The sequence below is a fragment of the Thalassophryne amazonica genome, chromosome 8, assembly GCF_902500255.1.
Source record: "Thalassophryne amazonica chromosome 8, fThaAma1.1, whole genome shotgun sequence".
Classification (NCBI taxonomy): Eukaryota; Metazoa; Chordata; class Actinopteri; order Batrachoidiformes; family Batrachoididae; genus Thalassophryne; species Thalassophryne amazonica.
Window position 1 is genome coordinate 115,525,048 of NC_047110.1, and position 12,497 is coordinate 115,537,544.

General features: G+C 42.7%; 1 protein-coding gene across 1 annotated transcript in view; it reads right to left on the bottom strand.

Moving 5' to 3' along the window:
* Positions 1–12,497, bottom strand: part of LOC117516369 (Golgi apparatus protein 1-like) — a 67,233-nt gene that overhangs the window by 38,706 nt on the left and 16,030 nt on the right. The window contains 4 exon segments of the mRNA XM_034177334.1: positions 5,504–5,575; positions 5,656–5,859; positions 11,219–11,434; positions 11,745–11,831. Of these exon segments, the coding sequence (XP_034033225.1) occupies positions 5,504–5,575; positions 5,656–5,859; positions 11,219–11,434; positions 11,745–11,831 (579 nt within the window).

Below are 12,497 nucleotides of genomic sequence, written 5' to 3' on the forward strand. Positions count from 1 at the left end.
CTGGCAGAAATGATGGAATCACCGGCCTCGGAGGATGTTCATTCAGTTGTTTAATTTGTAGAAAAAAAAAGCAGATCACAGACATGACACAAAACTAAAGTCATTTCAAATGGGCAACTTTCTGGCTTTAAGAAACACTATAAGAATCAGGAAAAAAAGTTGTGGCAGTCAGTAACGGTTTACTTTTTTAGACCAAGCAGAGGAAAAAAATATGGAATCACTCAATTCTGAGGAATAAATGATGGAATCATGAAAACAAAAGAACGCTCCAACACATCACTAGTATTTTGTTGCACCACCTCTGGCTTTTATAACAGCTTGCAGTCTCTGAGGCATGGACTTAATGAGTGACAAACAGTACTCTTCATCAATCTGGCTCCAACTTTCTCTGATTGCTGTTGCCAGATCAGCTTTGCAGGTTGGAGCCTTGTCATGGACCATTTTCTTCAACTTCCACCAAAGATTTTCAATTGGATTAAGATCCGGACTATTTGCAGGCCATGACATTGACCTTATGTCTTTTTGCATGGAATGTTTTCACAGTTTTTGCTCTATGGCAAGATGCATTATCATCTTGAAAAATGATTTCATCATCCCCAAACATCCTTTCAATTGATGGGATAAGAAAAGTGTCCAAAATATCAACGTAAACTTGTGCATTTATTGATGATGTAATGACAGCCATCTCCCCAGTGCCTTTACCTGACATGCAGCCTCATATCATCAATGACTGTGGAAATTTACATGTTCTCTTCAGGCAGTCATCTTTATAAATCTCATTGGAACGGCACCAAACAAAAGTTCCAGCATCATCACCTTGCCCAATGCTGATTCGAGATTTATCACTGAATATGACTTTCATCCAGTCATCCACAGTCCACGATAGCTTTTCCTTAGTCCATTGTAACCTTGTTTTTTTTCTGTTTAGGTGTTAATGATGGCTTTCGTTTAGCTTTTCTGTATGTAAATCCCATTTCCTTTAGGCGGTTTCTTACAGTTCGGTCACAGACGTTGACTCCAGTTTCCTCCCATTCATTCCTCATTTGTTTTGTTGTGCATTTTCGATTTTTGAGACATATTGCTTTAAGTTTTCTGTCTTGTCGCTTTGATGTCTTCCTTGGTTTACCAGTATGTTTGCCTTTAACAACCTTCCCATGTTTGTATTTGGTCCAGAGTTTAGACACAGCTGACTGTGAACAACCAACATCTTTTGCAACACTGCGTGATGATTTACCTTTTAAGAGTTTGATAATCCTCTCCTTTGTTTCAATTGACATCTCTCGTGTTGGAGCCATGATTCATGTCAGTCCACTTGGTGCAACAGCTCTCCAAGGTGTGATCACTCCTTTTTAGATGCAGACTAACGAGCAGATCTGATTTGATGCAGGTGTTAGTTTGGGGGATGAAAATTTACAGGGTGATTCCATAATTTATTCCTCAGAATTGAGTGAGTCCATATTTTTTCCCTCTGCTTGGTCTAAAAAAGTAACCGTTACTGACTGCCACAATTTTTTTTTCCTGATTTCTTATAGTGTTTCTTAAAGCCAGAAAGTTGCCATTTGAAATGACTTTAGTTTTGTGTCATGTCTGTGATCTGCTTTTTTCTACAAAATTAAACAACTGAATGAACATCCTCCGAGGCTGGTGATTCCATAATTATTGCCAGGGGTTGTAGAAACTTCCTACTTTAAAACTCTGATAACACTGAAATTATGGTTCTTGGCCCAGTGAGACGTCGGCATCAAATTGACCAGCTAACGCTTAGTCTAGGCTCGTGTATCATACATCACACTGACCAAGTGAGGAACCTTTGGGTAATTTTGATCCTACATTGTCCTTTGACCTCCACATTAGAGATATTACAAGGACTGCTTTCTTCCACCTGCAAAATATAGCAAAGATTTGTCCCATCCTGTCTACGGCTGATGCTGAGACCCTGACTCGTGTTTATCTCTTCTAGATTGGACTACTGCAATGTTCTATTTTCTGGTTTACCACAGTCCAGGATTAGGGCTCTCCAATTGGTTCAAAATGCTGCTGCCAGACTTTTGACACAAAGCAGCAAGTTCGACCACATTACACCCATTTTGGCATCTCTTCACTGGCTTCCTATCCCAGTGAGATCAGATTTTAAGGTTCTGCTACTAACCTATAAAATTGTTCACGGACTGTCACCTCCCTACCTAGCTGACCTAATTAAACCCTACGTACTGGCCTGGGCTCTGTGTTCTCAGGGTGCAGGACTACTACCTACCGTAGGGTGAATAAGAAGTCTGTGGGTCACAGAGCTTTCTCTTATCGCGCCCCTGTTCTGTGGAATGATCTCCCTGCATCAATAAAACAGTCAGATTCTGTAGAGACTTTCAAGTCCAGACTTAACACACTTATTTTCCCTTTCGTATGGATAGCATGTTACTATGCTTTTTACTCTTAATTCAGTTTATTAGTAAACAGAGCGGGCTGCAGCCTCAACTTTATCTAAACTCTGGGTCTTTTAGTGAAGCTTAGGGCTAGTGGCCGGTGATCACCTTAGTATTTCTTCTGTGTTTGTTGTTGATTAATGCTGACAAATTACACTGTATTTGTTGTCTTTCTGATGCCTGATTCTGTTTTTTTCCTCTGTTTGAGGTGCAGCTCCATCCAGAGATGGGTGTGGTGTCTGTTTCTGAAACCCTCCTGTCCTGTGCACCAGCACCATTTCCTGTATGTTCGTTTTGTGAATTGTTTTCAATTTGTGTCTGTATCATGGTCCAAGCAGAGGGCCGCCCTCTTTGAGTCTGGTCTGCTTCAGGTTTCTTCCTCAAATCAGAGAGCATTTTTTCTTACCACTGTCACCTGTGTTCTTGCTCTTGATGCAACTTTGCTGTGATTTGGCGCTATATAAATTAAAATAAATTGAATAAATTTAACTGAAACATTTGTGCTGACCTTTAACCCCAAAATTAAGATGCTTCTTGGGGTCACCATACCTAAGGGTCCCATCACACTTTGCAAGAATGAGCACGAGCCAAGCTGAATCAGGTGAAATGTTAAAAACAATGTGCCACATCTAGGAGGGAATAAGAATTGCAGTGGACAGCCGTCTGCAGACCCAGACTGCGCTCCGACCCACCTCAACTGATTCGTGCACATTCTGCATGCATCAGCTCTTGACTGGGGTCCAATTCTAGTTGGCATACTGTACGAATACCTAGAATACTGTCAGACTGCAGTAAGAATATTACAAATGCACTTTGAATGCCACCCGATATCTGGGTGGAGGGTAATTAAGGGGAGGGGCGTGGCAGAGTGAGCGATGTCTGGACACGGCATCATATGGAATCATTTTTTCACAGTGGTCGACGCCTCTGCCCTCATGGCAGGTGTCACCATCCCACTTCCCACCCATGTCACACGGATGACTGACAGGCTGTGCCGTGGCTGTAGGTCGCCGTGCAGTGGGAGACACCTCTGGAGCTGTTCCAAAGGTGATGGCTTCCTTTCTTTACATTGTCGTGCCTTGGTAAACAGGTGCCACATCAGTCCTAAGTTTAGATGATGCAGTGGTCATTACACTTTACTACAACTGACACCACATTCAGAAGTACTGTGTGGCGTCTCGCCGGTCTGCTGAAACACTAACACTCACTGTGGTGCAGCTGCACGGTGCGCCTGAATGAGGTGTTACAGCCATGATAACATAATACTGCAGACATCTTCTAAATCATGAGGTGGACTCATGCATCTGTAATATTGTGCTCATAATGGATTTAACACCACGTTCAGCTGTGTGTGCTCCTGCACCACATCGACTCGCAGAGACAGTGTTTTCAGTTTGACTGTGCAGTGTTTATGTCTATGTCCCAAAATGAATGCGTGCCACAGAGTTGCATATGACAATATTTCCTTTGCGCAGCCCAAACGGGATGGACTGCCGGCGGTGTCCGGCAGCTCCACGCGGCAGGAGTTGATGTGCCTGACCACAGCAAATGTGTCTCGAGTGCGATCAGACTGTTCCAAATGCTGTTTTGATGCTGTGAGGGTACAGAGAGCGGAGTCAGAGTCCATTTCAACAGCTGTTTGATATTTTTACACTTGGACTGCACCATGAGCATTTTGAACATGAGCAAAACATTTGGGGGGGCTGTACAACCCTGCCCGATGGTTTAGACCACTGTGCTGTCTGACGTTTCCGAATGCACCGCAACACTTAGGGAATGTGGGTTGACTTTTCGGATTCAGGCTCATTCGGCCATGAGTGTGACGGGGGTAAAAACACACTTAGCAAATGTGGTGACAAGCGGGCATTTAGGAAAAGGAAAGATGTTACTGCACTCAATATTTTTACAAAGTACTCTCCAGTGACCTTTTGACCCAAAAGGCCAACAGGCTTCTTGGGGTCTTCTTGCTTCAGGACTAGAAGGAGAGAGCATATCTCACCCATATTGGCCTCTCTTCATTGGCTTCCTGTTAATTCTAGAATAGAATTTAAAATTCTTCTTCTTACTTATAAGGTTTTGAATAATCAGGTCCCATCTTATCTTAGGGACCTCATAGTACCATATCACCCCAATAGAGCGCTTCGCTCTCAGACTGCAGGCTTACTTGTAGTTCCTAGGGTTTGTAAGAGTAGAATGGGAGGCAGAGCCTTCAGCTTTCAGGCTCCTCTCCTGTGGAACCAGCTCCCAATTCAGATCAGGGAGACAGACACCCTCTCTACTTTTAAGATTAGGCTTAAACTTTCCTTTTTGCTAAAGCTTATAGTTAGGGCTGGATCGGGTGACCCTGAACCATCCCTTAGTTATGCTGCTATAGACGTAGACTGCTGGGGGGTTCCCATGATGCACTGTTTCTTTCTCTTTTTGCTCTGTATGCACCACTCTGCATTTAATCATTAGTGATTGATCTCTGCTCCCCTCCACAGCATGTCTTTATCCTGGTTCTCTCCCTCAGCCCCAACTAGTCCCAGCAGAAGACTGCCGCTCCCTGAGCCTGGTTCTGCTGGAGGTTTCTTCCTGTTAAAGGGAGTTTTTCCTTCCCACTGTCGCCAAGTGCTTGCTCACAGGGGGTCGTTTTGACCGTTGGAGTTTTTCCGTAATTACTGTATGGCTTTGCCTTACAATATAAAGCACCTTGGGGCAACTGTTTGTTGTGATTTGGTGCTATATAAATAAAATTGTTTTGATTTGAACAGACCCAACAGGCGTACCACACTGAGTAACAATCTCAGGGGGAGGAACACTGCTCTCAAGATTTTCACAGTGTCTATGTCAGTAGCCTTGACCTTTGACCTTTTGAGCCCAAAATTAAGATACAACTTTGGGTTACTACACCTAACCCACATACCAGGTTTGGTGACAATGGGATGAGTGCAAGTGAAGTTATCTTTCTCACAAGTGAGTGCAGCGTGACTGACTGAGCACCGCTCAGCACCAGGAACCAATGACATGAGTGAGTGAACAGATGTGGGTCATAAACTCATGTGACCCGTATTTGAAACCAAGCACGTCTCATCAACACTCACCCGCTCTGACATCACTTCCTCAAACTTGTGGTTGAAGAGACATTTGTAAACACGTCCTTCTCCAGCGAGCGTCTGCGGGAAGAAAACAGCAAATCTCACTATCAAATAAAGAGTGTTGTGGTCTGAGCTGCTTCCTTACAACCTACACTCACGTTTTCACAGAAGCGCTCGCGGTCGTCGCGGCAGGCGAAGTAGAGGTAGCGGTCAAGGTGGAAGTCGTCGGAGGAGAGCTCGGCCACCCTCATGATGGCCTTTTTACACTCGTCCTTGATGGCGTGTGCTCCCAGCTGCTCCTCGGCCTCCCGCACCAGACCCTTCTCCAGACAAGCAATCACCTCGCCCTGTGAGTGGACGTCCTGTACAGAGGGCAAAGGTCACACACAGAGGCCACTTGGCTATTACAAAATAAATTATGATTAAAAATCCACTGGAAAAACAACAATTTTAAGTCCCTTGTGCTGCTCCCTTGTTTTCACTTACATGCGCTCATAATTCGTGTCTGACTTTTTTTTTTTTTTTTTACTGCTCTCCCTGAGCGACTTAACAGGTGCATTTCCAGAAAACGTCTCACTCAGCGGTTCTCGGCACGTGATATGGCTGGGCGATTTATCGCAAAAATATCGCCATCGCGATAATGACATGTGCGATAAATTTATATTTTTATATGTCAGTTTCGGCTTTGTAGCACACGTTGTGTTTATCTGTGTTAGACCAATCAGACGCGATTGTAAATGCGCCCAGTCTCCCACCCCTGTACATACTGTTTTCCTATTGGCTTGAGCAGTTCCTCAGCAGCAGTGCACTGAACGAGGCATGGCGGATGCGGGAGAGAATGAACTGAGCGAGGACAAAAACAACAAACAACTTGTACCTAAAAACAATAGCACGACTGGAATATGGGAATACTTCGGTTTCAGGAGAGAAGACGTAACACAGATGCAGGTGCTATGCAGGTCATGTCGAAACGTTGTGGCTACATCCAGGGGAAATACAACAAATCTCCACAGTCACATGGAGCACAACCACAAGAATCTATATGAAGTTTTCAAGTCAACTACTCCCAAAACAACCAACACGAAGGCAAGCTGCAAAACCTCATATCCACAAGCGACCATCAATGATGGTTTTGCGAGTGTCACTCCTTACGAGAAAAACTTTGAAGCACCACAAAGCTATCACCGCAGCTGTTGCACGTTACGTCGCAAAATGCATGATACCACTTAGCACCGTGGAGAAAGAAGGATTTTTGGATCTAATGAAGGAAGTAGACCGCAGATATCAGGTTCCATCGCAAACATACTTCTCTCAAGTCGCCATTCCACAGATGTACGAGGCATGTGTAGCGACTGTAAAGACAGAGCTGAGTCAAGTGGACTTTTACGCCAGCACTACAGATCTATGGTCCAGTAGCACAACTGAGCCGTTTGAGCTTTACTGTTCATTTTCTCAGCAGAGACTTTGAACTGACAACACGGTGTCTGTAAGTCACGTATTTCCCCGAATCCCACACAGGGGGAAATATAGCGAGTGTTCTGCGGGATGTTTTGGCAAACTGGGGCTTGAATGAAGACAAATAAGTGGCTATAACAACAGATAACGGCACTAATGTGGTAAAGGCTACAGAACTCAGCAAGTGGGCCAGACTACAGTGCTTTGGCCACCGCCTGCATCTGGCCATTGGTGAGTGCTTGTATTGTACGTATGTTGTACATTTTTACTAGGGCTGAAACGATTAATCGAGTAACTTGAATAATTCGATTACAAAAAATGTTCAAGGCAAATTCTGTGCCTCGAAGCTTTGTTTAACATTGTAGTACATATGCCAGGCCTATGTGTGGTGCTGCAACATCTGCAGAAAAAAAAAAAAAAAAAAAAACCAGAAGACTGGAGCATAACAGCTAATCAAATTAGCAACAATAGCTACTGCTTTCTAACATGACACAGTAAAATAAAGCGTTTTAAAAGAAAGATGGTCCACTCTGATCATCTGAAATAGACTTACTGTGCATTTAAAGTGAAGCAGTGTTTGTCTATTTTTAAAAAACAGATGGTCTGCTCTACGTGGGGAGGGACTACTGACCCGGCCGCCGGCTGCCGTCTCTCTCTGCACAGTGTGAGGGGCTCTCAGAGGAGCTCTCTTATTTTTGTCTTAACATGGTTATATTCTTAAGTTTAAGTTTGCACAATTACTTCATAATACATATTGCCTGCTTATTTTTCCACATTAAAATTGATTTCTTTCATTAAATATATCTTTAGGGGTATGTTAATTATCACAATATCCTACACCCATATCTTTTCAATATCACCCAGCCCTAGCATGTGATGTACATTTTACAGACGGAGCAAAACAAATGCAGTTCTGTCCAATAACGAAGCTCCGGAGCTTTTATTTGAAAATGACAGCTTGGATTTATTTACACAGGAGACGGCACACTTCATCCAGAAACGCTCAACTTTTTCAGAGTCTGTTGGATTCTGGAAGCTAAAGTGTCCTGACACTGCCGTTTGTGTCACAGGATGGTGGTTTACTGCTGCTGCTGTGATCATGGACGTGGACCGTCTCCACCACGCTGTTTTTAAAGACTGCCTGGACACACAGATGTGCGTCTGAGGACTAGTGGAACTTGAAAATGATCTCTGGCTGTTGATGCAAGTGAGAACTAGTGGCTGGCGAGTATACCCGTGTGTGGGGCTTCTTTGAGGCTGTGGACGTTTTATTTTGTAAGTCTTTACAACTGGGTGAGTGGCATGTCCATTTTTTCATCTTCTGCTTTGTGTTCCTTTCAATGGAGTTTTCAATGAAAGTAAAATTTTTGTTTTACTTTGAGAGTCTGTGGATGTGTGTATGGCTTCATTCATGCAAAAACCGGGGAGAGCTGACATTTGCCATCTGGCATTCTTATGTATTTTGGGTCAAAGGAATGCTGCAAAAACAGAAAGTTAATAGGACAAATATTTTTGAAGAAATTAGCCATTTCAGTTAACCAATAAGCAATGGATGTTGTGCTGCAACGCACCATGGGGTTTTAAAGGTTATTGTGGCTCATGCTGGTTTAACAATGTTAGTGTTAATGATTTGTGTTTTATAGTTCAATTGGTTTAGTCAGTTTACAGTATCATGTTGCTGTTACCATGGGTGAAAAGTGTAGTGTTCTTAATGTCTTCCACCACCATCTGTAAAATTAAGAGCACCTGTGTACAGCAGAATGCAGAAAAGAAACAGCTGTGCGTATGTGCAATTTTAACCATGCACAAACTGAGGAGAGCTGACATTTGCTGTTTTAGTCAAAGATGAACAGCACCAAAATGGAATGTTGATATGACTAATATTTTTAGAGAAGCTACATATGTTAATGACACTGAACAGTGGACATTGATATTTACATTCTGGACTCGCATGCCAATCCAGCGGGGGGGATAAATCATCTGCATATTAAAAGTGTGAGTGGTTTCAGTCCTGTCAAGTTCTTTTTGAGGTTCTTTCATTAGTTTCCTGTCCTTGTGTCCTTTTTATCTGTCCTGTCCTCTCTGCCTCATGTGCTTCCCAGTGTATGTGTGGAAATGAGCGGGTGGTCATTTGTTCCTGCTGCTCCGTGTCCTGCGTGTTGAGTGAATCCAGTGGGTGTGCGTGTGTGAAGGTATGCTACCTGCTGCATGTCCCAGCTCATCTGTGAGCATGTGTGAGAGTCTGTTCCTCCTTCTGTTGTGGTCAGGTGTGTGCATGTACAGTGTGGGCGCGTGTACTCTGCTGTTCCTCCGTGTCTTCCTTCAGTCCTGTGGGTGTGTACTGCTGAGCATGTGTTCACTGGCTGCCTGTGGAGGTGGGCGTGGCTGTGAGTGGGTGAATGGGCGTTCCTCCCCTGTCATTACCTTGTGGATGCGTGCACTCCTAGGCCAGTCCCCCGTGTCCATGTGATCCCCTCATCGTGTTTTGGTCCGTCTGTCAGCTGTCATTCCCTCCAGTCACATCCAGCCTCCACCTTGCTTCCCACAGCTCCCCTTCAGTCCCTTGTTCCCGATGTCAGAGGCTTCCTGCCTCTCGTGTCCGCAACATGTGATCTGGTCTTTATTTTGCCCATGTTGTTACTTCTTCTAATTTCCATATCATCTGTGTTTTATTGTGATCATGGTTTTATTTCCTAGGTTCCCTCCGATGACACGTTGTCCAAACGTGCTTCTGTTCATCCTCTCCCAGGTTGATCACACCTGTCCCTCGTCGGTCTGGGCTTAGTCATGCCTTTGTCTTTGACGGTTGGTTATAAATGTTTAACCCAGGATCACCACCACATGTCCTGTTTTCATTTCATTTATGTAGCACCAAATCAAGGCACGTCACACAAATTAAAAAAAAAAAAAAATCAGGCATCACAAAAACAACAACAGGGTGTTCTGTCCACCCTGGAATTTCAAGAGTTTTGGACAGTTGTTTTTGTAATCAGATATGTTATAATTCTTCCTTGCTGGAGTTTAGTCTTCACTCTCATTTTTGACGGTCACCTTTAGTTGTGATGATATGACTCTAATCTTTGTTTGATCTCCCAGCACCCTTTTAGTTTTGGAGAAATAAACACCTGTTTTTCCACTTAACCCTCCGGTGTTCTGGTTACTCTGCATTTGGGGTCCAAACCTGCCTTCTTTGGGGTCTAAACTGTAACAGTGTGTGCAAGTGATTTTATTTAGTAAGTTCAATGTAAGTACAAAATATAATTGTACATACGTTAAAAATACATGGGTGACACAAGAAAGTGAAAACACTTATTTCCACTGTGGTCCATTTAAAACTCAAATGACAAAATAGAAGTAATCATAAAATCTTTAATAATAATAATAATAATAATAATAATAAGATAACAAAAACCTAAACAATTTAAAAAATACATTAAGACAGTAAATTAACAGGAAATAAAAGGATCGAGTTCCCCTAAAAACTGTTGTGGTCTAAGGTTCTAAAAACATTCTGGACTCACTCAACACTGCACAATTCTGTTGCACAAATTATTACAACCACTGAAAAATGTCAACTACCTATTTTATAAACAACCCAATCTAGAACCTGTGGATCCCCACGGACAACACAACAGTCATTTATTCCTTCGTAACTACAGTGTATTTTTATCATCATCATTTATTCTTTTATTATTGCAAACTGTCACTCTCAATGAGTAGACTAAGTTCTATTTAAATGGCCACAAAATCTGTCATCTGGGTCAGATCCGGCTCAAACTGTTTCAGTGGATAAAAGATACCATCCTACATAAGGCTCTCAAATATGAAAGAAATGACCTTTGACATACAAATTTTTCAAAATTCATTCAATGTTAAAGGATAGGGATTTTTGCAATTTTCCAAGATTTTTCCTGACCTTTGACCTTGAAAATTGAAGCAGTTCTTACCGATCAGGATATGAATCTTCAGTAAAAATGCCATAATGGCACATGAGAAATTGTGGGTTACAGGCTGTTTACAGACAGAGTTGGAGGAAGTCATATTTTCGCCCCTGTTTGTATATATTATGGCAAAAGTGTGATTTTTGTTTTTGATATACAAGTTTCAAGAACTCCCAAACTCAAACACACAGTACAGCATTTTTCCAAGTGTGCACAAGTTTCATCAATAATAATCCTCGGTTTTTAAGGCGACATTAATAATGATCTTATTGGAGCAGGAATGCAGATGCCTCAGCTAACGTTAGCGTCACACTGCGCGTCTCACCTTCTCTCCCATGTTGATGCTGCCGCAGCGCAGAGCATTGATGTCATCGCGACACTTGTCCATGAAGCCGCAGATCAGTCGGTAGTCACTGAAGATGATGCTGGTCATCTTGGTGATGTACTGGTTGCACTGGTAGTCACTGATGTTGCCACGGTGATCCACCAGGCAGGAGACCAGGTACCCTTTTCCCAGCTCCTCCGACTTACACTCTTTAATCTACGTGAAGAAAACAGAGGGCAACATGAACCGAACGTATCAGAAGCAACATCGGTACAAAGACAAGATGACAAACATGATTAAAGGAAAAATACAGACGGCAGGTTCAAGTCAAACCTTCTAAAAAAAAAAAAAAAAAAACACAACCCTGAAGCATCAATGATGGTTGTGCTGACAAACGTGAAGTCAGGTGAGCTAAGTCAGGTGAGCTTAGTCAGGAAGAAAGTCAACGGGGGGAGGAGCTTATCGGAGAATCAGCACACAGTTGGCTGCCATTACCGTAGAGGTTTTCATTGTGGCGAGTACTGACCTCAGCGATGGTCGTCTTGCAGACCTCCACAGCGACGGACTCAAACTTTGGGTCTGTGGTCAGGTTCAGCTTGTAGTTCCACAGCAGCTGGGGGGGAACACATACAAACACCTGAATTAAACTTCCATCCAGGTCATAAAGTCCAGCTCACAGCTCTCTGTGATCGACTGCTTCTGTCTGATCAAAGATGAAGTCTCAGCTCAATAATTTCCACTTATTGTGTTAAACTGAGAACACTGGAAGTCTGTGAGATTTCCCTAATGTGGGACTGAACCATGATGTCCACTCTGACATTTTATCATCATCTTCATCTCAGAGCGTTAGCTCAAACTGAAACTCCAGTTTAACTAAACCTGCTGTAAAGGTGAGTGACACTAATCAGCTGGGTTTGTCGTTTTACTCTTCTCACGTATCAGCTTGTCAAATTTCTGATGGTACTTGAACTCACCGTGTGCAGAGAATTTTCTTTTTTAAATATAAATTAAAATACTGACCTCTCATTCTAGATTTTTGCCAAAAATAAGCCATTTTCAGGATCCTGATTCTAATAAAACAAAGACATTCTTCTCTCCTCAGTGAACTGTGAGGTCTTCAAAACTCAGCAGATATTTACAGTATGTGTGGCACAAATGACTATGATTTAAAAGATTTTAACTGTTAAACTGCACAAAATTATCTCTTAAGTTTCATTTAGTGCCAGACTCAAATTGTCCTGTTTCCACAGAGAAACATAAGCAAAACATTTGCCTTTTT